At 33.8% G+C, this 27,515-nt stretch overlaps 1 protein-coding gene and 1 non-coding gene across 2 annotated transcripts; one reads left to right on the top strand and one right to left on the bottom strand.

Annotated features, from left to right (window-relative positions):
- lamc2 (laminin, gamma 2) lies at positions 1–27,515 on the bottom strand. The gene is made up of 22 exons (XM_056478104.1): positions 27,296–27,515; positions 25,225–25,401; positions 23,350–23,473; positions 23,125–23,267; positions 22,903–23,034; positions 20,719–20,908; positions 19,875–19,987; positions 19,083–19,298; positions 16,766–16,942; positions 14,532–14,765; positions 14,304–14,440; positions 10,807–10,963; positions 10,510–10,715; positions 8,617–8,696; positions 7,508–7,645; positions 7,272–7,416; positions 6,269–6,418; positions 5,921–6,035; positions 4,849–5,045; positions 1,998–2,156; positions 1,806–1,905; positions 1–621 (listed from the first exon to the last, which is right to left on the bottom strand). Exons 1-22 carry the CDS (start codon positions 27,498–27,500, stop codon positions 368–370), a joined length of 3,549 nt encoding a protein of 1,182 aa, XP_056334079.1. The 5' UTR covers positions 27,501–27,515; the 3' UTR covers positions 1–367.
- LOC130215085 (U5 spliceosomal RNA) lies at positions 8,068–8,184 on the top strand. The gene has a single exon (XR_008835652.1). It is a non-coding gene; the product is annotated as a U5 spliceosomal RNA (small nuclear RNA).

The raw sequence follows: 27,515 nt of genomic DNA, 5'->3' as shown, positions 1-27,515 counted from the left end.
TTCTCGATGACAATACTGAATTTAATAAAACAAAAAGGATCACAAAAGAACGAAGGTTGTTAGTTTGTGCATTTCTTTCACAATTGACAACATTTTTCACTAGACGTTAAAAATGGTGTAAACAATTCATTTCAGATGTGGTTTTAATATTGATCTATTATTCTGAAACGGAATTATCTTTGGTAATTATGCAAAACAGAAATATAATTCATCTCATTTCATACTTCACAGTAATAATTTGTTTTTAAAAATTCAACAAAAATAAATACTAAAAAATTCTCTCACACATTAGAGGCGATAAACACTCTTTAGATAAAAAGCAGTGTTGATAAGTTCATATGTTACGTGACATTGGGATTTATGTGCTTTATGGCCTTTCAATAGGTGGTATGTTAAAACAGCCGTCGGGAATGTTTTTACGAATCTCCTCGAGGTTGGCAATGTCAGCCAGGATGGTGTCAATGTCATTGATCATGCCTGTAATGGTGGCTCTCTGCTGGGCGTCCTTCTCCTCCAGCTCCCTAAGTTTGGGCCTCAGCTCGTTCTCCACGCGTCTGCGGCTTTTAGTGATGGCGTTCTCCAAGTCGGCCACTCGTTTGTCATCGATGGTACCAGGAGTTCCTGGAAAATATAGTCATGATGAGTTAATATATTTTATATGAGTTATATATATATATATATCTATATATATATATATATATATATATATATATATATATATATATATATATATATATATATATATAGATAATATTTTTTCTTCTGGAGAAAGTCTTATTTAATTTATTTCGGCTAGAATAAAAGCAGTTTTAAATTTTTTAAAAAACATTTTAAGGTCAAAATTATTAGCCCCTTTAAGTTATAAATTTTTAGATTTTCTACAGAACAAGCCATCGTTATACAATAACTTGCCTAATTACCCTATCCTGCCTAGTTAACCTAATTAACCTAGTTAAGCCTTTTAAATGTCACTTTAAGCTGTATAGAAGTGTCTCCATCCAAGTCAGAATCTCTCCATTAAACAGAAATTGGGGAAAAAATAAACAGGGGGGCTAAATAATTCTGACTTCAATTGTTTGTATATATAATAATAATTTAAAATAGTTGTAAATATTAAAGTATTTTCAAATCATTGCTGGATCACTTGTCCAAGAGGAAAAGGAAGCTAAGAAAGCACAATTCCTTCATGTTGTTCCAATACAAATCGATTAAGTTAACTTAATACTTTTAACAACTTTATGTGGATTAAACATGAAAAAATTAAGTTGTCCCAATGAAATCTCAAGAATTGTGTTGTTTCAGCTCATTTTAAATAAGTAGTTTGAATGAGAAAAAAAATTATTTTTTCCAGTGTAGCGTCAGTTCTCTAATATGACATGCTGATATGAAAATTTATTTAGTCACAGTTTATTCATCCTCTAAATCTAAATCTTTCTGTTTTTGAGTTTTTGTTTGCTGTTGAACAAAGAAGATATTTTGAAGAAAGCTGAAAACCTGTAAACTTTGGAAAAACAAACATAATGGAAGTTACAGGTTTTCAGCTTTTGTCAAAATATCTTCTTTTGTGTTCAATAGAAGAAAGAAACCCATAAAGGTTTGGAACAAGAAAAACATGAATAAATGATCCAGATTTTCAGTTTTCAGTGAACTGTCCCTTTAACAATCAAATAACTAAAATGTAAATGAATAGAAATAGAAAATGTAAAACTAAGAGCTTATTCAAAATATTCATGAATACTAAAAGCGTAATACTAAAATAGAATACTTTCTCATGGCATATATAGTGAAGTAGTGCTAAAACTCACCGAGTGAGCTCATAATATCAGCGATGTCCTGTAGAGTATCATTAACAGCGTTCCTGGCGTTCTTTGCATTTTCAAGTGCCCCATTGGACTCCACGACAGCCTTTTTAAAAATAAATCAAATGCAGCATGAAGCTTCAAAGTGGACATGATATCAAACAGCCTTCACCAATCATTTTATGCAAGCGTTCTTACGTTCTTGGCTTCATTTATCTGTGCTTTTGCCTTGTTTTTCTCTTCATTCAGTCTGTCCCTCGTTACAGACGCTTTTGTCTTCAGTCCATCCACGTCCTCTTTCAGCTTACTGGCAGCTTCCAAAATATCATAGGAAGACGGAAGGGAACCGGTCATCCCCTGTGGAGACACATTCAAACACCCTCTGAGTGCATTCAGAACTTTATGAATATGATAGAGAAAGAACGCAACGCTTCATAATCCAAAAGCAGGAAAACAATCCAACCCTTACCATTGACTTTCTATTTCAGTGAAGCACCCTTCTTATCAATTCGCACTTTTAACAAAAATCAGAACAATATCTAAAAGCTGCTATGTTACAAGGTGTACAGTAAACACGCTTAAAAGAAACTGAGTAAAAAAGCCAGAAGAAAGATTTTGTATTCCAAATAAAAATGATCAGAATCAGAAGAATAATTTTTTTTTTTAATCAATAAAAATATTCAATTTTCCAGTGGATGTTAAAGGCTACAGAACCATAAATGCCAGTAAAGAAAGTTTATTTAAACAAACAAACAAACAAACAAACAAATAAACAAACAAACCCCTACATTTTGTCGACTCAAAGTATTAAAGGACACGAAAGTGGATACAGGCAATAAAATATGAAGTATCAGCAAGAATCAGAATCAAAAGAATAATTTCTTAACCGTTTTTTTTTAAAATCTATTAAAAAAATATATTTTCCAGTGGACGTTAAAAGTTACGTAAGCTTGAATGCCAATAAAGTACTTGTATTTCAAAAAACAATATAAGCTGTCGATAAAAAAGGGTGTTTAAGGAAACAAAGTAGATGCAGGCAATAAAATGTGAAGTATCAGCAGGAAGAATGGGTGAATACCTGCAGTATGCGTCCAGCGAACATTTTATCACTAGAGTCACATATCCTAATGTCAGTTTTATATATTTCTGTAAAATAAGCTGTAGCCTACTATTCACGGAGAATGCAACTTCTTAAGCAGATATGTAGTAAGTTAGCATTTATGTTGGCAAATGCTGTAGCTCAAGTGGCTAATACAAACAAAAGCTTGTCTTGTCCTGACATTGTATTAACAAAAAAATAATAATAACTTAAAATTGTTGTAAATATTAAAGCAATTTCATATCATTTGTTGGATTACTTGTCCAAGAAAAGAAAGCTAAGAAAAGGCACACTTACATAGACCAATACAGTTTAGTTTCTCAATCTCCTCATTTCAGGTTTACATCAGGGCACTGAAATAATCCTTTGACATGGTTAAAAAATAATGAATGTTTCTTGACATTTATTAGGTTTCTCTGCAACAGGCGTATACTGTAAAAAATGCTGGGTTCCACACAATTCCTTCATGTTTTCCCAACACAATTCGGTTAACCGTTTAAGTGGAATGATCATAAAACAATTAAGTTGTCCCCCAAAAAATCCTTAAGAACTGTGTTGTTTTAACTCATTTTAAATAAGTAGTTTAAACAAGCAGCAAGTTTTCAGTGTAGTGTCAGTTCTTTAATATGACATGCTGCGCTCTACTTTTGTGTCCTTGAACACTATTTTTTGAAGTCGACAGCTTATAGACGAATTACCAGTTTGTAAACATTCAGGATGCACGCGCAGCGAGGTTGCAGAAAATAAACTGGAGCGCTAGCATAACAGCGAGGAATGACATATGATGCGGTACAGAATTTGATATTGTCTTATAAATAAGTTATTGTTTTATGATTACATATTATATACATAATGCTTTCAGCGTATTATAACAGCTTGTCACCCAGTGATAAGCACAGTTATTCTGCAAAATTAACGTTAAAGTGAGTGGCGTTCCTCTGACAGGTCAATTTGCGATAGCACCCTCCCAATGGATATTGAATAAGACGAAATGGCAAGCATCCAGCCCGAAATATACAACTATCTCATTGAAACTCCAAGTGATTTTACAGGAGAGAAGTTAAAGGCCTACAAGTCTTTGGATGCCAACAATTTTGCTCTACGTGGTCATGTGAAATGTTCCATGATCACCAGATTCAAAACTTTGTAGTGCTAAAACCGAGGTTCTGCCTAGACAAAGCCAAGAGAAGACCGAGCTATACAAGGCCCGGGTAATCATCAACAAACAAAACAACTGCATTCTGACAGCAAACTGCACATGTATGGCACGGTATGTGAGCTTACATTTTTACATTTCATTCTAAGCATTCAGTGTCCGCAATTTAATTAACCATATTTACCTGTTTTTGCTGAAATCATTGCTGCAAACAAAAACGAGCAATGTGTCTGATTCAGCATAGCGTGAACTTACCTGATATAACATGAGAACTGCAGAGTCGAGCATTTTTAATTAGGTCATCACTCCATTCAGCTCCCTTTTAGCAAAAGACGTCTGCGGTTGGCATTAAAAGCAGTGTGGTGTATGGTAAAAGTTGCGTTTTCTATTTTTGGACTATGAATTTAGTATCCTACCGCACAAAACCACATGTTTGCTATTTTTTTTTTCTTTTTTTGCAACCGGTGACCCGTGTGACGTCATGTGTGATGTTCTTCCTCTATAAAAAACTAAGTTCTGGTTTTTTTTTTTTTTTTAGCTTGTTCACTGTAGACGTTGTCACATACTGTAGCAGCTTTTGGATATTGTTCTGTTTTTGTTATGTCAGAAATGACAGCTTCCCTCAACAGAAAGTCAACGGAGAGGTTTTGATTGTTTTCCCCCTGTGTGGGCATGGCCTAAATGCGCATTGTCTCTTTCGGATCCTTGAACCAGACATTGTGAAAAACTGAAATTGGCAAAATAATAGCATTGGTACAAACAGTTTTTCCAAAATAAAACGGCGAAGACTATACCTCTAGTTTGTTTGCATTGCTTGTGAGAGTGTCAATGGTTTCCTGAGCGTCCCTGAAGGGATCAGCCATTGCGTCAAGAATGTCCTGAGTCTGCATGTTATCAGCGATGGCGTTCTGGATGGTGGTATTGATCACTGGAAGTTTACTGATGGCGGCGTCTGCCAAATCCTTTTTAACACCAATCTGATCATCGAATCCTGAGTAGAGACACAATGAAGAAGTATAGACATTTTAAATGGTTATGGTTAGCTGTACTGGGTAGTTTATTTGATGGTAGAGCATTATGTTGAAATATACTGTATAGACATATGGGGTGGATAAGATTTGATCTCTAAGAATCTGATATTGTAAAATAAAAATAATCTAAAAACTACTTTCTTAATGCTTAAAGAATTATAATGATTAACACTTAAAGGGATAGTTCACACAAAAATACAAATTTTGTTATCATTTACTCACTATTTACTTGTTCCAAACCAGATTGATTGTCTTTCTCTGTTGCATACAAAAGAAGATATTTTAAAGAATGTTGGAAACCGGTAACCATTGACCTACTATCATCCTACATAGTAGGAAAAACAAATACTATGGAAATGAATGGTTACCCATTTCCAACATTTTTCAAAATATCTTCTTTATTGTTCAACAGAAGTATAAACAATCAAAAAATATTTAATTTTTGGGTGAAATATCCTTTAAACTTTCTGTTCATCAAAGAATGCCAGGGGAAAAATCTATCATGATTTTCACAAAAAAAATAATGAACTCAACTTTACAACATCTACAAAAGTATTACTATACAACATAAATATTCCTTGAGCACCACAACTGCATTTTTCAATGACTTCCAGAGGACAATATGACAACGAAGACTGAAATAAGATTCAGAAAATGTTAATTTGCCATAATAGACATAAATAAATAAATCAACAAACAAACAAAAAGACACTTTAAACAGTGTCACTGTATTTTGAATCAAACAAATGCAGACTTGGTGAGTAAAAGAGGACTTGAAACATTAAACAAATCGTAACCCCAAGGTTTTGAATGGTAATATATCATTCATATGTACCTTTGAGTGTCTCTAGTGTCTTCTCCAGGCTATCCTTGTTGTTGGCAAAGATTTCCAAAGATTGATTTTTGACTGCTTCTGCTGCATTTGCCCTGGCAAGAAGTTTGTCTTGAATCTTAAATCAGATTAAACATTTTTAGGTTTATTTCTCATCTAAACATGCACTAAAAGTCAGTGTTTGCACAGAGATTTGGGTAAAAATGTAAATCACATTGCGAAATAAGTAAATCAGGTTGCAAATTCTTGAATGTAATTATCAGGTATTAACATTTTTAACCACATTCTTGCACATCTTTTTCCATTGAATTTAGTTATTTATGAATTTGTTTGAGGAAGGATTTTGTTTACCTGTTGGAAATTCTTGGCCTTGTTGAACAGATCCCCTGTCTCCTTCTGTTCATTAAGCATATACTGCTGTAGGTCACTGTACTGGGATAGATTTCCCTCCACCAAACCTTTCAGATTATCGAACATGGAAACCACACCAGCCATCTCCTTCTGCAGAAAAAAAAAGGAAAGAGTCTGACTAAAAACTCTACCTACCTAAAAACCCATATATACTATGTTCAGAAGAAAAAAAGCCCAATTTCATACTCTGTAAGATCATTTCGAGTAATATGTGTAACTTTATTTCTCAGTTCATTCTGTTTAAATTGTAAATTAAATGTGAAACAGTACATTTTCATTTATTTATTAATGGTAATTACAACTATGCATGTTGGATAGTCAGAAATGTGCGTTCATACCTCACAATTTCGAGATAATTGCAAGATATGAATTGAGAAAAATTAAATCAGAAATGTGAGAAAGCCTTTAAACACACATTTGCAAAGAAAAAAATTACATTTTGAATAAAGAAATCTGAATTGTTAAATAAAAACAGAATGGCATGAAATATAAACTCAGACTTGTGGAAAATAAGAAAAATAAGTCTTCAAGACATAAACACAACATTTTATGAAATAGTCAGAGTTGTGGGGAAAGCAATTGCAAAAAATAATTTTGGGAAAAATAAAATAGAAAAAATTATAAGAAATAATAAAAAAATGTGGACATACAAACTTAGGATTGCAAGAAAAAAAATCATAGCTATGAGATTACCTTTAATTGTCTTGCAAGAAAAAGTCAGAATTGTGGTATTACCTTTAATTATCTTTTTTATTTTTAACCAATGGTGTAAATTATTGAATATAAAAATATTGTAATATTAATTTTTTTATATAATTAATTTTCTTATTTTTATATTTTATAAACAAACAAACAAACACATTGTTCATTTTATGAAGTACATATTTTTAAGGAAACTAATAGGAGGCTGCACAAAGACTTCCAATAACATTTAATCCAGTACCGTGAGAGGCTTTGATAGCTTCTTCTCCAGGTCAGATAACTGTTGGAGAGCATTCTGAGCCTCTCCGCTCTCCTTTCCAGCTGCATCAGTCAGTTGATTGGCCTTTCTGTCCATGTCAAGCACTTTATTTACATCCGCTTCATATCTGACAAATACATCAGCAGAAAGTAAGGTCACAGTCTTACCACCCCGCAATGAATGCCGGAGATTTGGTTTAACAGTATTTTTCAACATACTCTCTTTTGAGGTCCCTGATCTCCTCTTTGACCTTATTTTCTCGGTTGATGACGCCTCGGATGAGGTCCAGGGCTTTCTCCGATTGGGCCAGAGAACTGTCTGCAATGCCCTCCACCGTCACTGCCTCACCCTGGTGCCTAATAGGAAAGCATTCACTCAGTTTTATATGTACATTTTAAATATGGCATGGAAGTCTAATCAATAGTTAAGTAAAAACCTAAAAATGTGCATGTGCAACACTGGCGAAAAACAACACTAAATGCAAATAATGTCACGAATGTAATTAAAGCAATCAACTTAAATAATCATTAATAGTTATTACAGCAAACCATATATATATATATAATTATCAAGTTTTAATCTTTTATGATAAAGTGCTATTGCCAAAGATCTACTGGGGCTCATTTGCCAATATCTTCTTAAAAATTTTAGTTCTCAAAAAATTTCATCTACAAGAAAAAACAATCTATGCCAGATACACAACATCATCTTAAGCAGCTTGGGTTCTTAAGAATAGTGAGTCCCATGTCTTCCCAAGTTTAATTGTGCCATATAATACAGTTATTTTTCTCTTCATATTGTATAAATCTTTTGCCTTTTACTAAAGAAATCCATAGAGAGAACCGCCATAAAATGAGTAATATAATTTTTTTGAGGTTTGTTTAATTGCTGGACTAAAAAAAATGCGCCAGATTTTTTAAAATCAAATAGGAAACACCCCATAGTTAAATTAAAGGGCTAAAGGGCTAAATTAAAGCATCTATTTTTGTTGTACAGATACACGCAAGACATAATAAGGGTTTACATTAATATGTGTATAACCTGCTCTCCTAAAAACAAAAAAAAAACTGTGCCTTTTTAAATTAAAATTCTTGAATTAAAAGTGTGTATGTGGTGTTTGAGAACAGATTTGTTCATAAGAATGGTTGGTGAAAGAGGCCTAATAAATATCTTTTTACTTTTGCAATAAAACCTGACGCTCTGTGTAACAACTGTAAACATAAGTGCTAATTATTGTCTTTGTTGGCTAAGCAATGGTCATGTTGTTGCATTAGAACATGTTTGTGTTGTTTGACTTAGCAGCGTTTGAGAAAAACACACAACTCACTGCTCAGCAAGATCAGCGGCTCTCTGAACCAGATCCGACAAGGTGTCAGAACCTGGGACAGCATCACCTGAGGGAATCTCCTGAAACACACACAAGGGAAATGCTGAGGATTATTAACAACAACCATTTTACACACATTTTACTGAGTACACACAGTTGAAGTCAAAACGATTAGCTCTCTTGTAAATGTTTTTATTCGATTTAATTTCAAATACAGTGCATCTGGAAAGTATTCATAGCACTTTTTTGCACTAGCACTTTTTTCCACATTTTTTTTATGTTACAGTCTTATTCCAAAATGGATTAAATTAATTTATTTCCTCAATTCTACACACAATACCCCATAATGACAATGTGAAATTTTTTTTAATTGTTGCAAATTTATTAAAAATAAAAAACCTGAAAAATCACATGTACTTAAGTATTCACAGCCTTTGCTCAGTACTATGTTGATGCATTTTTGGCAGCATTTACAGCCTCAAGTCTTTTTGAATATGACGCCACAAGCTTGGCACACCTGTCTTTGGAATTTTTTGAGCCCATTGCTCTTTGCAGTACCTCATCAGGTTTGATGGGAAGCGACGGGTACAGCCATTTTCAGATCTCTCCAGAGATGTTCAATAGGATTTATGTCTGGGCTCTGGCTGGGCCACAAGGACATTCACAGAGGTGTTGTGAAGCCATCAACTCCATTGATAAGTTGGTGGTGTGCTTTGGGTAAAAAAAAAAAATGTCCTGCTGGAAGACAAACCGTCGCCCCAGTCTGAGGTCAAGAGCACTCTGAAGCAGGTTTTCATTCAGGATATCTCTGTACATTGCTGCATTTATCTTTCCCTCTATCCTGACTAGTCTTCCAGTTTCTGCTGCTGAAAAACATCCACACAGCATGATGCTGCCACCACCATGCTTTACTGTAGGGATGGTATTAGCCTGGTGATGAGTGGTGCCTAGTTTTCTCCAAACGTAACACCTGGCATTCACTCCAAAGAGTTCAATTTTAGCCTCATCAGACCAGAGAAGTATGTTTTTTTAAGGTCTGAGAGTCCTTTAGATGCCTTTTGGCAAATTCCAGGTGGGGAGTGGCTTCCATCTGGCCACTTTACCATACTGGCCTGATTGGTGCATTGCTGCACAGATGGTTGTCCTTCTATAAGGTTCTCCTCTCTCCACAGAAGAACGCTGGAGCTCAGACAGAGTGACCATCAGGTTATTTATCGCCTCACTGACTAAGGCCCTTCTCCCCCGATCACTCAGCTTAGATGGCTGGCCAGCTCTAGGAAGAGTCCTGGTGGTTCCAAACATCTTCCACTTATGGATGATGGAGGCCACTGTGCTCAGTGGAACTTTCAGAGCAGAATTTATGTAACATTCCCCATCCTTGTGCCTCGAGACAATACTGTCTCAGAGGTCTACAGACAATTCCTTTGCCTTGTGCTTTTACATGCACTGTCAACCCTGGGACCTTATATAGACAGGTGTAAGCCTTTGCAAATCATGTGCAATCAACTGAATTTATCACAGGTGAACTCCAATTAAGCTGCTGAAACATCTCAAGAATGATCAGTGGAAACAGAATGTACCTGAGCTCAATTTAGAGCTTCACGCCAAAGGCTGTGAATACTTCTGTACATGTGATTTTTCAGGTTTTTTCATTTTTAATAAATTTGCAACAATTTAATTTTTTTTTCTTCACATTTTCATTATGGGGTATTGTGTGTAGAATCTCAAGGAAATAAATGAATTTAATCCATTTTGGAATAAGGCTGTAACATAAAAAAATTTGCAAAAAGTGAAGCGCTATGAATACTCTCCTGATGCACTCAAAGTCACCAGGTTTAATCCCATTGCAAAGAAGATAGAATCTGTTCAAAAACATAATCCAGATATGCTTACAATCTCCTGGATGTCCCGTTTGGCCTGCTGCAGCTTTGACCTGACATCACTGATGAGTTTACGGATTTCAGAAACTTCTGTCCTGTACTGTTGATCATTGTTTCTGATCCCATCCACAGTTGTCAACAAAGCCTCCATGTTTCTGTCCTCTCTCAGCTGAGATCGGCTAATGCTTGCCAGTTTATCCTGAAGCTGTTTCTCCGTGTCTGTTTGGCACAAAACAAATCTTAAAATATATATTCAATTAGCTAAACGGAAACAATAAAATGTAACCTGACAAAGAAAGGATTTTCCTACTTGTGAGTTCATTTGCTCTGCTCTCCAGGTTTCGAACCATAACCTCTGCTGCCCGAACAGCCTGGTCCATCTGAGCATTGCTGACTGGAGCATCATTACCTTCAAATCCCTTAAATAAATCCTCCATTTCCTGCAGCTGGCGTGCATAGACCTCTATCTGATAAAACACAGGATAAATATTTGTGTATCATAATTTACATAACAGTTGGGTGCTTACATTCATGTAAGACACTGTAGAGGAAAATATGTTTTTTCTATTCACCTGCTAATTTTGAGATTAATATTTTTTTTTTAGTCTAATTAAAAGAAAAGTTTCCAAAACTTAAAAGTCTTTAAGTACATATTATTATTATTTATTTTAATCATTATTTTAGTTTTAAACTTATAAAGTTATAAACAAATGAAAAAAAAATCATGAAACATACACATACACAAATAAAAAACTTTTTAAATTAATTATTATTATTTCATGCACTTTATCAACTTTTGTCTATTTCAATTGCAACACGTATTTTTAAAGGTCTTTTTCCTCAAATTTTTCTGAGCCATAAATCTCCACTTCAGCAACACTTACTAACTTTAAAGTTTTATTCTTATCTGTATTTTATAGCTTTTTAGAGAGGGATTTATTCCTACTGTTATGATCACCAGCAGTGTTGCAGTTGCAGGCTGCTGGACAACACTTAGATTCAACTGCACTACAAATCCCATCATGCACTTTACTCACACACCTGGCCAGGATACTCCATTTAGGACTAATTACACAGACTATTTTTACACCTTTCAAACACACAGACTTTGCTGAGTCTTGTTTATCTGTCATTGTGAACATTATGATGCGTTTTCCTTGCTTTGCCTTGCTGTGTTAAACCCTTACTTTGTTTTGTTTGTTTATTTACTCTGTATGCTGCCAGTCTTTTGACCAACCGCCTGTTTATTGACCACGACTCCGGATTGCACATATACATCTGTTTGTTCCTGTGTTGATTGCTGCTTGCCTGGCCATTCTCCTATTAAACCCTGCATTTGGTCTCTGTTGTCACATAAGTTACTTAAGTTACCTGATTATTTAAATTTTTTTTGTATAAATGTATATAATCAGGTAACTTGTGTTTTTTTCCTGAAATGTTTTTTTCCTGGCTGTTCACAGTACTTTCTGAATTATGGCATGAAAAATTGAATTTCAATGAAAAGTGATTCAAATAACTAAAATAAAAGTAAACAAGAACTTTGAGAATTTGACTTGATTAAATTTTCAGATCTTTGTGCTTCATATGTATGCAAGAACGCTGGTTCAAGTGCCGGCTGTGCCAATTGGCATTTTTGTGTGGAGTTTGCGTGAGTTTCCTCCGGTTTCCCTCACAGTCCAAAGACATGGGCTACAAGTGAATTGGGTAAACAAAGTTGGCCTTAGTGTATGAGTCAGTGTGTGAATGCGAGAGCGTATTGGTGTTTCCCAGTACTGGGTTGCAGCTTGAAGGGCATAAACCACATAAAACATGTGCTGGAATAGTTGGCAATTCATTCTGCTGTAGTGACCCCTGATAAATAAGTAACTAAGCCGAAGGAAAATTAATGCATGAATGAAGCCTCATTTGCATATTTAAACATTACATTTTATGTAATCAATCAATTGGTGAAGTATAGTGATAATAATTAAGTAGCCGTTTTACACTCTTCAACTGCAGTGTCTTAACTTAAGCAAACATTTGTTTTTCCTGTTCAATGTGGTAAATGCAATAAGACTGAAATCAGTCTTGACTATGGGAGCAGCTCCCTGGGCAAACGGCACATTTAATTCCTCCCACACAGTCAGTGATCAAGATCAGCTCCAAAGCAGCATACCGTTATATCATTCGCCAGATAATAAACAGTCATCAAACCCAGCAGGACTCGCTCATTTCTTCTTTCACAGTGTGCACAGTGTAAAGTGCTCATTTTGACATGATAGCACAAACTAAATGATCATTATTTCTCTGTAAATCTCATGACTTACAGAAGACACTCACTAAAATGGCATTCAGTGTAACATTGGTTTCTAAACCAAAAAATTTTGTCAGGAAAGTATATATATTTATAATACAAAACAATATACTATAAATACAGTTGAGGCCCCAATTAATAGCCCCTCTGAATTAATAGCCCCCTGTTTATTTTTCCCCAATTTCTGTTTAACGGAGAGAAGATTTTCAACATTTATAAAAATAATAGTTTTAACAACTCATTTCTAATTATAACTTAATACTAAGCTTAATACTATAACTTAAATTTTATCTGTGTCATGATGACAGTAAGTAATATTTGACTAGATATTTGTCAAGACACCTCTATACAGCTTAAAGTAAGATTTAAAGGCTTAACTTAGTTAACTAGATTAACTAGGCAGATTAGGGTAATTAGTCATGTATAACGATGGTTTGTTCTGTAGACTATAGAAAAAAATTTAGCTTTAAGGGGCTGATAATATTGTACTTAAAATTGTTTTTAAAAAATTTAAAACTGCTTTTATTCTAGCTGAAATAAAACAAAGACTTTCTCCAGAAGAAAAAATATTATCAGACATAATGTGAAAATTTCTTTGCTCTGTTGAACATAATTTGGGAAAAATTTTAAAAAGAAAAAAAATTTAAAGTGGGCTAGTAATTCTGACTTCAACTGTATGTATATTAGAAAGCTGTTGGTCAACATTGGTTTGTTCTGTAACCAGTTGAAAACAATTGGCTTTTATTATTGACCTTAGCATTTTTTATTTGCATTTTATTATTAATTTTTAATGTGCTAAATATTAGCAAACTTTCTGTAGATGAAAAATGTACTTTATTATGAAATACTTTAACTCTTTGTTAAACATCACTTGGGAAATCACTGAATTTTTTTTACATCAGAGGAGAGAAATTTATATAACAATATTAATATAAATTATAATTTATATTATGAATCTAAATAATTTTGTTTAATCATTTTGTATAATAATTTTGTTTCAAATGAGTATGTTTATTTATATATATTCACAAGGACATAATTACAGAACAATATCTTAATTTTACATTACAGCAGAAGCTTTATGTGCATGTAATATGTCTACTATGTATATTAAATAACTTTTTTACATTTAAATTGATGAGTAACTCCAAAATAATACATCACGTTTTTGACCCACATCATTTTTAAAAATAAGGAACACATTTTACTAATGAACAGTCATTTATATCATTACAAAAGGTTTGGGTTTCAAATAAATTCTGCTCTTTTGAAATTTAATTTCAAAAGTTTGTGTTCAATTTATTACAAAAACATTAAAGCAAAACAAAAGTTATTAACAGTAAAAATAAGATATGTTTCTTTAGGTTGGGACCACCATATCAAAATAATAAAACAAAAAAATTACATTTCAAAAAAATATCCTAAACTAGAAAATGTGATCTTTATATCCTAATTAATTATATATAACAATATTTCACATTTTGAAACACAATGATTGTTTCTTGATGTCTTACCTTGCTCTTAACTGGGTTAAAGCAGGATGGACATGTTGATTCTTCACACCTGAGTCCATTGTATCCTTCCTTACATTCGCACTGGCCTTTATCACTGCATGAATTGGACACAGAACCCTGTCGGTTGCAGTTACAAGCTACAAAGAGAAAAGAAAAGCAAAACTCAGATGACCATAATGCTTCTGGGTTCTGTCTGGAATATTATATTTGGTTTGTGTTCATCTGTACCCTGGCATGGCTCTGTGGGGTAGTTGTGGTGGTATCCAGCTTCACAGTATTCACAGTTGGGGCCAGTGCTGTGGTTCAGGCACTTCCGGCACTGCCCTGTCCTCCGGTCACAGTTGCCCACAGCGTTCTGGTCCACGTGGCCATAACACTGGCAGGGCTGGCACTGTTTGCGAGGGCCGTATTCTCCCAGAGGGTCTCCATAAAAACCGTCATCACATATTTCACAACGGGAACCTGAGGAAAATGCAGGATTAGTAAACAAGGCATCATTATGTATTCTGTATTCATGCAGAAATAATGAAATTCTTTTACTTTTAAGCTTATTTCTGAGTTCCTCTGAAAAATTTGTAATATGAATTACTTTTTAAATTCTACTTTTTTATAGTACCTTTTGACATTCTACAGCTTGATTGACAGCCAGTCCCATAAATTACCCGACGAACACAATATGAGTAAATAAATCACAATTTAAAATATACTAATCTAGAAAATATCCAATTTAAATTTCATGATATTTACTTTTTTATTTATTTTTTTACTTTTAAAATGTATTAGTTTTTTTTTTTTCCTTTTAAAAAAAAAAGATTTTTCAATATATTTTTTTCAGAACAAGCCCTTCCCAACAATTGAACCCTTCACAGAGGAGGGAATACATAAAAAAATAATAATATTATAAAAATAAATAAATATATAAAAGGTACTGCCAACATAATTACTTTTCAGGGGATACATTTGTACATCAAGTTACATTGTAGTTACCTCAAATTACATTGATAATAGGTTAAGTAAGTATATATATATATATATATATATATATATATATATATATATATATATATATATATATATATATATATATATATATATATATATATATATATATAATAAATAAATCTAAATATGTTGTAATACTTTTCCACCTCTTCAGAAAAATAACAGTTTTTATTTGTATACATGTAAGCATTTTTTACATTACATAGACCTGTTTAAGTCTGAATCCACTGAGCCACCTTTGGGGAACCTTCTTCCATCCAATGTACTGTTATCATTTGTTTTTGCAACCAGTAATAATATCCTTAGGACAAATCTTATTTCTTCGGTAAACATTTCTTTGGACCGTGCTCCCAGTAAGCACACAACTGGATCGAGGGGTATATCTTATCTGTTTCTTTTTTAACATTTTTTCAAAATTCTTGAATCTTAGGACAGTCCCTAAAAATTTGGGTATGATCTCCAATTTTACCACATTTTCTTCAACACAAAGCAACAGATGGTCCTTTCACATATGTAGAAAAATGTTTTAGTATTAATTTTCTTTTTTTTTCAGGTACTGATTTTGTTATTATTCTTAATTTATTTATTTTTAGACATACTTTTGTTTTTATTGAAACAAAATGGAAAAAATATATGATTAAATTATTATTGTAATTTATTAAAACATTTTTTAACACTTATTTTACTTCAAATCAACCAAATCAAATCAAAGTTTATTTCTAGAGCACACTTAATTACAACCTTTGGTCGACCAAGGTGCTGTACAATAGCAGTAGCAGGTAAAAAACAGCAATACACTACAATAAAAACAACAATATAAAACAATAGTAACAACAGTAAGTTTCCAAGAAAGAATACATTTAGTATAGCCTGGAACTGCCATTAGGGAATATTAAATGCGCTCGAAAAAAGATGAGTCTTGAACATCAATTCAAAAATAAATAGAGTGGGTGCTATTCTGATTTTTAATGGTAACTTATTCCATAGTTTCGCACCTACAACTGCAAAGGCTCTATCGCCCCTGCATTTGAGACGAGATTGAGGTATTTGCAGTATCGAGGTACTTGCAAATCAACAACTAATATTGTTTTTTTTTTAATTGTTTTTAGTGTTAGTAGCCATAACAATAACAATGGTTGTAATTAACTAAAATTAATAACAGACTCATATGTTTTGGTTGATTTGCTTTGGTTGATTTTTTTGGTCCATGAAAAATATCTACATGACATTTCCCTGTTATTATGCTTCATATTCCTCATTGACACAACTACAACTGAAAAGTACAGTTAGGGAATTCATCAAATCATTATAGAAAAATATATTATATACAGTACTTATAACAAAAGATAGAATAATAGGGGAAAATTCAAATAAGTTGTAGTATCTATATAGTACTATATCTAATATAGTAACTATGCACTATTCCTTTAAGAGCATCTGGTTTTGCACATGTTTTTCACCTGTAGTCCCACGAGGACATCGGGTGCACGTCACCTCCTGTGTTCCTCCAATCACATAGCAAGATTGACCCTCGGGACAGGGACACTTCTGGCAGGAGTTGGACAGTTGGCGGTTCACATAATAACCCCTAGGGCACATCTGCAGATTCGGGATCTCATCAGCCGAGTAACAGCCTCCTGCAAACACAATAAATCCACATTCCTCAGCTCAGACAAATACTTTTCTTCACAACTAAAACAAAATACATGTTATCCCTAACCGGCATGAGGGAAAAATTACCCATGGTTGATTTTAATAGACATAAAGCTTCTCAGTAAGTCTCAGTCATTGATTTGTACTAAAATTATGTTATTGACGACCCATGTTGTTAAAATTAATTGATATAAAACTGGGTGTCTACACCTATACATGCCAGAAAATCAAATTTACCTATATAAATCGCTTTAATTAATTATTGCTAGAGCTGTGGCAAAAAATCGTTTTCAAAATGTATCGCTATTCTCTCTTGAATCGATTCTGAGCTTGGTTTTTAACAGCAGATGGCGCTGTATGCTTTACAAACACCCGTTACCCTGCTTACACTCAATTCCTTTTACAAGTACCACGTGAACCTACAATAATCATTAACAAAGTTAACAAAGGTTTAAACAAATTACAAGAGTGTTCGTAATGAGCTGTGTTAACATTAAAGCTGAAACAGGTCATGGTCTTCCGAAACATTGTCATTGTCTTTGTTATGCTGGTTGAAAATCTCTTCACTTCCTGATAGGAATCCTTATATTTAGTGGTCCAAATATATTTTTATGTATTTTAATATTGTGTGTAAGGTGTAATAACAGAAAAAAAAATCATCCAATCAACTGAACATTACAATAGGCTGTACTACCTGTTTATCAAAATATGGAATTGCAAACCTCAGAGCACAATGTCCATGCAGAAATGATTACATCATCAGCACATTAACGGACATGGTTCAGAAAAGAATGGCAGGCAGACATCAACAACAACTATAAAGTTTTCTCTCTGGTGAATGTTACTGTAGTGTTGTTGTCTAGTTTGCATTCATGTGTTCAGGACCCATGGCTTTTGATGTCAATTTGCAGGGTTTGACAGGCTTTCAGTGCTATCAGGCTAATGTTTGCATTTTCCAAGATCTCCTATTGCACAAAAGCTAACTTGCATGACTCAGCCGAATGCACAAGAATGCATCAATGCAGAATTGATTTCTCGAAAGATTTTTCGCCACAGCTCTACTTACTGTGTTGTCAATTTCATGCTGCTTGTGTTTTAGCAACCTACGTTGCTAAGCAATGCCTTTGCCCACTGAGACGGTTATCAGTAGGCTAATTATTTTTAGTCACAGCAGATAAAAGAAGACAAGTTATGAATGCCATTTTAAGATTTGTTTTAGCAGTAGATGATGGCTAAATATAATTATTTTATGACTCAAGATAGTGGCACATTACAGTGACATAATACATGTTTAGCCATAGACAAACATATCATGGATAAATTGGGCAAACAATGACCATGGCGAGTTGGTTAAAAATGGTAAAAAATAAAATAAAATCTAAAAACATTTTGTCATTTACTCATCCTCCACTTTTTCTAAACCTATTTGACTTTCGTTCTTCTGCTGAACCCAAAGTAAGAAATACTGAAGGACGCTAAAAAAAACCATTGCCATTGACTTCAACAGTTATTTTTTAATTCTAAACTGTAAACAATATCCATAAATTAGCAGTTTTCTGTATATTTTGATTCACGTATTTGTTTTTCCTCATTTATTTAAATTGCGTTATGGGACCTTGATCTTTCTTCCAACATTTTTTAATCTTGAAAAGCTTTTTAAAAAGTGAATTCTTTTCATTTTTTTAACAGTTTAAAGTGATATATTCTCTGGGTTGGAGTTGGCTCTGGGTTGGTATATTACGCTTCAAAAACCTTCAGAAACTGCGGCATATTTTCTGTTATTTTACAGACTTCTCTATATTTTATTTCTTTTACATTCTATTAATTAAATCTACTAAAATGTCAATAAAAGTCACTTTGTTAAACTGTAGAGTTGAATTTTCTAAATTTCCATAACGCAATTCACAATCGTAAATAAACGGAAAACATTTGTAAATATGGTGATATTTTTTACAGTGTACTATGGACGTTAATGGCTACTTTTTTCCAAATATTCTTTAGAATATCTTTGCATGTCTTGTAATATCTTTTTGTGCGTGAATTCATCAAGGTTTAGAACCACCTAAGTATGAGTAATTGCTAATTTTTGGGTGAACTATTGCTTTAAATCGTGAAATAACAAACCTGTTTCTGGATCACATGCTCCACCCTGACAGGAGCAGGGTACACAGGGGCTTCTGGGGCCTTGACCAGGAAAACGTCTCCTGTATCCGGTGGCACAGTGTTCACAAAAATGTCCATCATATTCAGCAGGACATCTGCACTTCTCTACCCAGAGCGCAGGAGTGCCAGGGCCCAGCTTAGCAGACACCAGAGAGACATCATCCAGATAACCACGTCCTGTTGGGAAAGCAGACACCCAGAGCTGTTAATGCACAATCACATTTTAGATTGAAAACCTGTAATGCTGCATTCAATTTGATCCGAACTGAAAGCAAATCTAGGCCACGGGCTGGCTGTTTTAGAGCAAATGTGAAACTGTAACACTTCATTTACTGACACACTTTACTCTAAAACCACCAAAGCATCTGATTAATTGCAATCCACCCTACAAAATAAAAGCCGGCTGATTTTAGGTTAGAAAATGATGACAATTAATATAAAACTGAAAGAAAATGAAATTCAAATATTATTCAAATACTAATGAATAAATAAATGCCATACTTAATGCTTGCTTTTCATTTTTACCCTATAATAGTATTTTTACACTTTTGAAAAATTCTATAATACTATCACTACTATCATTAATAATTTTGTAGTGATATTAAATGCATTACACTACATGCAAACCAAGCATCCAAGTGCTTTTATAAGAACCAGAGTGAAAAACATATGTGAATCCCTGCTTATGCACTTGTTTTCAACAATCCATGAAGCTCATTGATACATTACAGAGTACAGAGATAAAATACTCACCATTCTCACCAAATGTCCCTCTAATCTTAATGGCTGTAAGATTGCTCAAGAGTGTTTGAAATTCTGCAGATGAAAGCTGTGGTTTCCATTTGCTGCCCGGCTGTTCGTCCAGTCTATTATGTACAGTAATATACATTACAATAATTCATATCAATCTAATAATGAATATAACTTTCAAAATTTGTATTTACTTGTAAAAGTTCTGGTTGATAATGATGAATTGATATTTGTACATTTTGGATGAGAACAACTAAATTACCCTTTTTTGTCAAATAAAGAAAATAAACAAGAAAAAATCTATAAACTATAATTGTATCTATTTATTTTTAGATTTTATAATGTTCTCTAAAACGGTAATTGTGAAATTGTAACAAAATAGAAAAATGTATTTCATTTTGAGATTTTCTAAAAATTACTTTTACATTTTATTCATTTATTTTATTTTACTGATGTTTAATACCATTCAAAAATCTGAATGAAAGGGCTACGTTTAGCTAGGAACACATTAAAATGATCAAAATTGACCAAAAAGACATTACTAACTGGTTTCTAAAAATATTTTAAGCAGCATAACTGATTTTAATATTGATGATAATAATAAATGTTTCCTCAGCACTAATTTCCTGACCAATCAAGTGAAAATATTTTTTCCCCTTGATGTCCTTTATATTAAAATATTTATTCTGAATATGGAATGAAAGAGAACAATCGAAGTATCCCTAAAAAAGTGCAGCAATTAACATGCTTCCCATATATCACGCAGAACTAGATATTAAGGCAGGATAAGCACCCCTCGCATTTTTAAAGTACACACTGCTCTAGTTATTCCTAATGATAATGTTACCTGAAAGTGTAGGTGATTTTCTTGCCACAGGGCACCACGGTTCTCAAGTCCCCTAAAGAGGCAGATACTTTAAGACCTGCTCCTTCTAGAACAACATCAGATGTGGAGGGACGACGGACACCTCTGTCCAGACGCAGAGAGAAGGTGAGCGTCTGACCGTAGCTCAAGGCCCGATTACCTAAGTAGGTTGCTGTAAAACAGACAGACGCACAAACAATTTACTGAAATATCACAATAACAGTGTTGACACATCTACTATTGGTGTCTCCAGAAGTATTTTGTTTAAATTAATGAGAGAAGAACAGTGACATGCCTCAATGCCTTCCAGGTTTTCCCCCCAGAGAAAGTGAAATTACTTGAAGCAAGTCAAATGCTTTTTCTTTCAGTGCTTTACAGACCAGTGCTTCCCACACATAGACTTTACTTGGGCCCAGGTATATTAATGGCCGCCCATGTATAATTAGTGACACATTTTTAAAAAATATTATTAACATCCTTTTACACTTTTTTTTGTATACGCCCAATATAAACAAACATCCATGATCGATTAAGCAGTGGAAAATCTTCTCTCGTTTACCAGTTTCGTTCTGTGTGTGCGAGAACTGTCAGCACTCCCACAGACAGTTCCACTAGTTTTGCAGACCTACAGAGACGCACCTAATTGGGATTTAAAAAGGTCGTCCGGCCTGGGTTTCTAAATCTCCTCAAATGTCCGGGATTCAACTTTTGCTTTTGCCTTCTAAAGCTCATATGTGATATTGCATTACTCTTTTATTAAAGACTACTTTCCGCTTGGCTTGGACCGAGAGAAAAAGTAAATAATAAATTCTGTGATCTAAACGATTCAGAAAAACTTTAGTACATACTCGGAGGATGAAATGACTGGTCTAAACTGGCTGCAAATTATATGTACACCATTAAGTTAATCAACACATTTACCTTATTTAAATAATCTATAAGTTTTAATCTTGTAATTATGATATTTTTTGAGATATTGTCTGTTTTTATACCTTTTTCTGTCATTTATTTCTCTTTTGGGGTGCACATGGCTCCTGAATAGCATAAAAGTAACAGAAACAGTTACTTTAACCCATTTAAAAGAAACTCTGTTTAACAGTGTCATAATAAATAAACTTATTGTAAAGATTTTTATCATGTTTTATTTGTCACATATAGTTAACCATTTGGTTTGATTCAATCTGGCTACCACCGCAAGTATATTTCAAATCTGTGGGAAGCACTGCAGACTATTATGCATTTTTATAGCTATTGTAAGAGAGTTGACCAGAATGTAGCGACAGTCACAAAATGTATTACTATATTACTGAAACTACACATAATACAGAAAACAGATGTTTTATGAAAATGCTAATATATAACTTTGTGAGAGTACACACACAAAAATGATGGAAATTAGATTTAATTATATGAATTATATTTGAAGCTAAATGTATGAGTAGGAGGCAGAAACAGTCAAAAATAAGTATAGTGTGAATCTCAGAGTTAATTTTGTCAAGACAAAATACTCATACAACCATTATTTTATAAATTACTTTATATCATTTTATTTATTACTGAAAATGATAAAATTTCATTAAAGTTTTGTTTTTTGAAAAATAAAAGAAGATTTCTCTATGAGATGCAAAATGTACTCAATTGTGAAATCACCCATATATTTAGTTTATCAAGGATGTACCACTGGATCACGCCTCACTATAGTTGTTAAACGTGATATTTAACGTCAGTAAACTGCTTCGATCTTTATCTTTCACGCTTGTACTTAGTAATTTTAGTGAAAACCTCAGATACTGTTGGTTGTGCACCTTTTTTACCAACCAAGTTTGTCGACGCCATTATAACAACACAGATCACTCTGCCTATCATTTGCAAAAAGTGATTGACAGGTGGTAATTTGTGTGTAACTTATCTATTTATGTATGATTTGGTTACGGGTAAACAAAGACCATGCGGGTCAAGCAGTTGAAACGGTATGGCAACAACTAATTAAACTCGTTATAAATTAATGAATTATTCATAAATAATTAATTCACCGCCGCTTATGACAATGATGCCATCATCTACCGCGATGTTTCACATTAGACACGTACGATGCCAAATTGGTCGACATCGCCCAACCGTAATGGAAATATATTATTGATACAACCAATAAATGAATCCACATACCTGGAGCAAACAGATAAACTGGAAGGATCTCCTTCGAGATGACCTCAAGGTCTTTGTGAGTGGGAGACCACCTGAACTGAACTTGTGAAGGGTTCACACCTTGAGCAGTTGCCGCTCGCCACCCTTCAGGTCCTGTGAAATGAAGTAAAGGATAACATTAAATCAACAAAGTGCCAAATTAAAACCGATTGACTTACACCAGAGTTTACACCTCAAACTCACCATTTTCAAAAGGTGAAGTAATGTTGTAAACGGAATACCCTTCGGCTGAGCTGCACACATTTGAATGGCCATTGCAAAAGCAGGGAAGACACTCCTCTGTATTATATGTGAGACGGCCATTGTTACGTGACCAACAGCTTAGCCTGCATAAGAAGAAGATTAATAGCACTAAACAAATCTGTATATTAATAATTAGACACAGAGATCAGAAATCAGCGTTCTCACCTTAAAGGCTCGCATCCGTTGGCAGTGACTGGAGAACCATCATGACAGCGGTCACACTTGTCTCCATGAATTCCCTGTTTACATGTGCATTGCCCATTACTGCTGCAGACAAGTCCTTGAGAACCTGGACAGAAAAATTTCATGCATTTAAGTTCTTTTAATTGTAAGGTTGCCCCTAAAAAAATACAAATATTTAACTGCACAGCTTGTCCAACATAATCAAATTAATAGGAGTCTAGGAATGGATCATTATTGCAGTAATTTGTTTCCTTTATATGCTTATTTGCATGACTTTGGCCTAGTTGCACTTTTTTTTTGCAATAGGCCTACATAATATCCAATATAGTAACATTTATTCGAAAGGAATTTAGTGCCAACTCACTTTTCTTTTTTTAGACTTGACTTTCTACATGCAGAAACTATGGCAAAAGGGAATTTACTGGTTAAAAATAATTGATAATGGGTCTCAAAGAAGTCAATTAACCATACTTTGTTTGCGGATGCCATTTGGTTTAATATTTTGCATTTAAATAAATAACATTTTTAAAGGGACAGTTCACCCAAAAATGAAACAATTCTGTCATCATTTATTCACCCTTCACTTTTTTCAAACCTTTTCTGATATTTTGAAGAAAGCTGGAAACCTGTAACCATCGACTTCCATAGTCTTTGTTTTTCCTACTATGGAAATCAGTGTTACAGGTTTTCAGCTTTAATCAAAATATCATCTTTCGTGTGCAACAGAAGAAAGAAAAATATGTAATTTTGGAACCAATTGAGGGTGAGTAAATAAATGTAAATTTGTGGGTGAGCTATCTCTTTAAGTGTGCAAACCATTTTAGAGAGCAGATTTTAGAATATTAGTAAAAAAAAAAAATTTTACTGTGATTTTCCATGTTATTGGGGCTGCACGATATTGAAAAAATATAACATTGTGATATTTTATTATTCTAAATCTGCAATTTATATTGCCATATGAATAAAATTTCACCAGCTGACTTGAATATCTCTAATTGGAAAGAATTTACCATTTAGATTGATTTTGATGATTCTGTAGGGCAGTGCATCTGCATAAAATATAATTAACAGTCTACAAGCATAGATGAACACAATAAAAAAGACAAAAAAAAAACAGTGTTTTATTGTTTTCTTAATTGTAATTGAATAATCAAGTGTAAAATCATACTACATAGTTTTTGTTGTATAAATAAGTCAATAAATATAATTGTTATAAGGATGGTTGCTGGTCTGAGTCCCAGCTGGGCCAATTGTTGTTTCTGTGTGGAGTTTGCATGTTCTCCCCATGTTGGGTTTCCCCCACAGTCCAAAGACATGCACTACGGGTAAATTGAATAAGATAAATTGACCCTTGTGTATTTGTGTGAAGGTGATAGTGTATGGGTGTTTCCCAGTACTGGGTTGCCGCTGGAAGGGCTGTGTAAAACAAATGCTGGATAAGTTCATTAAGCTGTGGCAACCCCTGATAAATAACGGGACTAAGCCAAAGGAAAACGAATGAATGAATAATTGTTATAAAATTTACAAATGGTACAATTTTTCATGCCCGAATGCTTTTAAAATCCTCATACAGCCACAGGCCTCAAAAACCCATGCAAATGATGAATTATAATCCAGACTCAATATTGAATATTCTGCGATGTGACTACTGGGAATGATCACATTGCAATATCGATGTGGAAATAATATATAGTGCAGCCCTACTACTTACTGTGTTGAAAGGTTTTGGACACTTTTTTTTTTTTGTTTTTACACTTTTTGATTGCAATATAATGTTTGACCAGGCCTTGCAGCCCTCAATATAATTTGAAAACATGGAATACAATTCAATACAATACAATACAAGCAGAAACTCACCTGCAGGGTTGCAGTTGCAGGGCACACAGTTGTCTCCTGCTCTCTGGTGGTAGTATCCTTCCTTACAGCTTTCGCAATGCCTCCCTTGGGTGTTTCCCTGGCAGTTTAAACAGTACAATCCCAGCTGATCTGCTCTGCAGAACCGTGCCTTCCCATGACATGAACAGGCAGAGGAGGCTGCAAGAAAACATGCCAAGATTAGTTACCTGGTGTCAATAACTTCCCCATCTTCAAAGAGGACCCCCTATTATGACTTCCCCAGCCTCCTGTGGTTAAAGAATCTGCTGAACAAGTCGACTTTTTACAGTCTGCAAAAAATTAATTATCACATTGTCAAACACAACTGGCGCCAGTCAAGTTTTTAGTGGTATTGCTCTGAGTATGGGAAAGTAGCACGAAGACAGTCTTATAGCTATAAAAACAAACACCTGCCGCCAATGTAAATTACACCACACCTTAAGGTATATTCACTCACTCTCAATATAGACAATTACTCAAAGCCACAAACCATAAGCTATCGGCGCATACAAAGACAAAACCACAAATTATTCTGGGGATCAACAAAGACATGCCGGACATCCAGGGTGGATGACTTTTAAAAGGGAAAGAGAAAAGCCTTCAGCTGTGTAAGCACATTAGATCATGTGCGATTATGTGCAATAAAACAGCCTAGCCAATGCTCGGTCAGGCCTACAGTAATGTTGAAAACACAGTCGATAATGGATGTTGGATAATTGACTGTTTTTGTGGCTGGGACAAGCTCACTCTTGTAGGTAATTTATCACAAAGGTATTATGAGGTCATATCAAGCATGAACCTCATCCACTCAGTATAGGTATTCCTATCCTGCTAAAGTGGTAACATCAGGGTCCTTCAAAGGTGAGAGAAACAGACACGCAGCCTCTCAGTGAAAAGCAAAAACTACCTTTGAGGTCATTAAAAGACAGTTTGCTTGGATACTGTTGTTATTGCCAAAAAAATTGACCCTTTTTACTCACTGTGATGTAGAGTATTTTTCAGTTTTAAATGATTTTTCAATTCAATATTAGTTTAAGGTAATCTACATTTACAAAAGTATAACCTTAGCTTTTGTTATATCACCTTATAGAATCAAATTATATTTTTTAAATGATTTACAGTTGACATGCTATAATCTATGCCATAATCTTTCTATATTTGTTATTTTAAAAGGTTGTAAAATTCATAATTGTGTTATTATAACAAATGAGAACATAAAGTCATTAGTTATAGTCTCGTATCTTTTAATTTTACCCAATTTAATAACAAAAAAGGTCATTATTACAACACAAAATCCATATGATTTTACTTTTTTACACATATTATTTAAATTGTTAAAAAGGTTTTAAAGAAGAGCAGTATTGCATATTAAATGCTGAATTTTTTTGTAGTATTAGATGTGTTTATCATACAGATTAACAAGTTAGCAGATTTTCCCTGGATCACTATTATTATGAGAAGTATTGGTTATAGTTATAGTAGCTATTATTATGATCTGACGGTTTTATGATGTACAGTATGAGGTAATGCCTCTAACAGTATTTTTGTTGCACAGCAATTCACTGTAGGCTACACTGTAATCAATCTACATAAACACATGTGGGACACCGGTCACTGGTATGATTTTAAAATACTAAATAGCCAGTCAGTTTTACTTTAGGCTACATGTTAAATATTAATAAAACGGGAGAAAAATATATACTATTTAAAAAAAACGTCAAATGTCGTTAAATATTGACAAATCTATCGGTTGAGTTAAATTCTTAATTAAAACAATTGGATTTGTCCAAATTTTATCCAAACTTCGGTTACCACAATCTAGCGTTTTTTAAGTAGTCTTAAACTTTTATTTTAAAAAAAAGGACTATTCATTTTGTTAAAACACTTGAAATCTTTATTAACCTTATATTTCGCTATTTGCAGAGGCTACTGAAGCACAAAACCTAAGGTTTGCAAATGAAACTAGACTTAAGCAAATTGTTCGTTGGCAACTACAAGCTATCGAACTTTTGATAATGAAAAAATATATTAATACGCGGAAAACTTCACTTACATCGAACTGTTCCGTGAACTGGACTCCAGATGCAAAACGCGCAAAGAATGATCCAACTGCTCTTCATTTTCCACATCCAAGAAACTAAATTTAATGACAAGTTCTCGCTTTTATGGTGTCTGTTCGATGAGAAAGTTATTGATGGTCCGTTTGATGCGCTGAACGGACACCTGACTCTTGTGCCGGCTGATCCCTGCGCGCGCATTTAAAAACTTCCCAA

Source organism: Danio aesculapii, chromosome 2 (genome assembly GCF_903798145.1).
Source record: "Danio aesculapii chromosome 2, fDanAes4.1, whole genome shotgun sequence".
Lineage (NCBI taxonomy): Eukaryota > Metazoa > Chordata > Actinopteri > Cypriniformes > Danionidae > Danio > Danio aesculapii.
The sequence above is the reverse complement of the archived record's forward strand: the minus strand, read 5'-3'. Positions and strand labels throughout refer to the sequence as shown.

What these genes read in the sequence shown, in the direction of transcription:
- lamc2 (XM_056478104.1), bottom strand. Translation starts at nt 27,500, where the DNA reads ATGCGCGCGCAGGGATCAGCCGGCACAAGAGTCAGGTGTCCGTTCAGC. An exon ending in ATGTCCTCGTGGGACTACAG is followed by an intron (nt 14,766 to 16,765) that starts GTGAAAAACATG and finishes CATTTTCCTCAG; the next exon opens with GTTCCCGTTGTGAAATATGT. An exon ending in ATCAGGGACCTCAAAAGAGA is followed by an intron (nt 7,417 to 7,507) that starts GTATGTTGAAAA and finishes TGTATTTGTCAG; the next exon opens with ATATGAAGCGGATGTAAATA.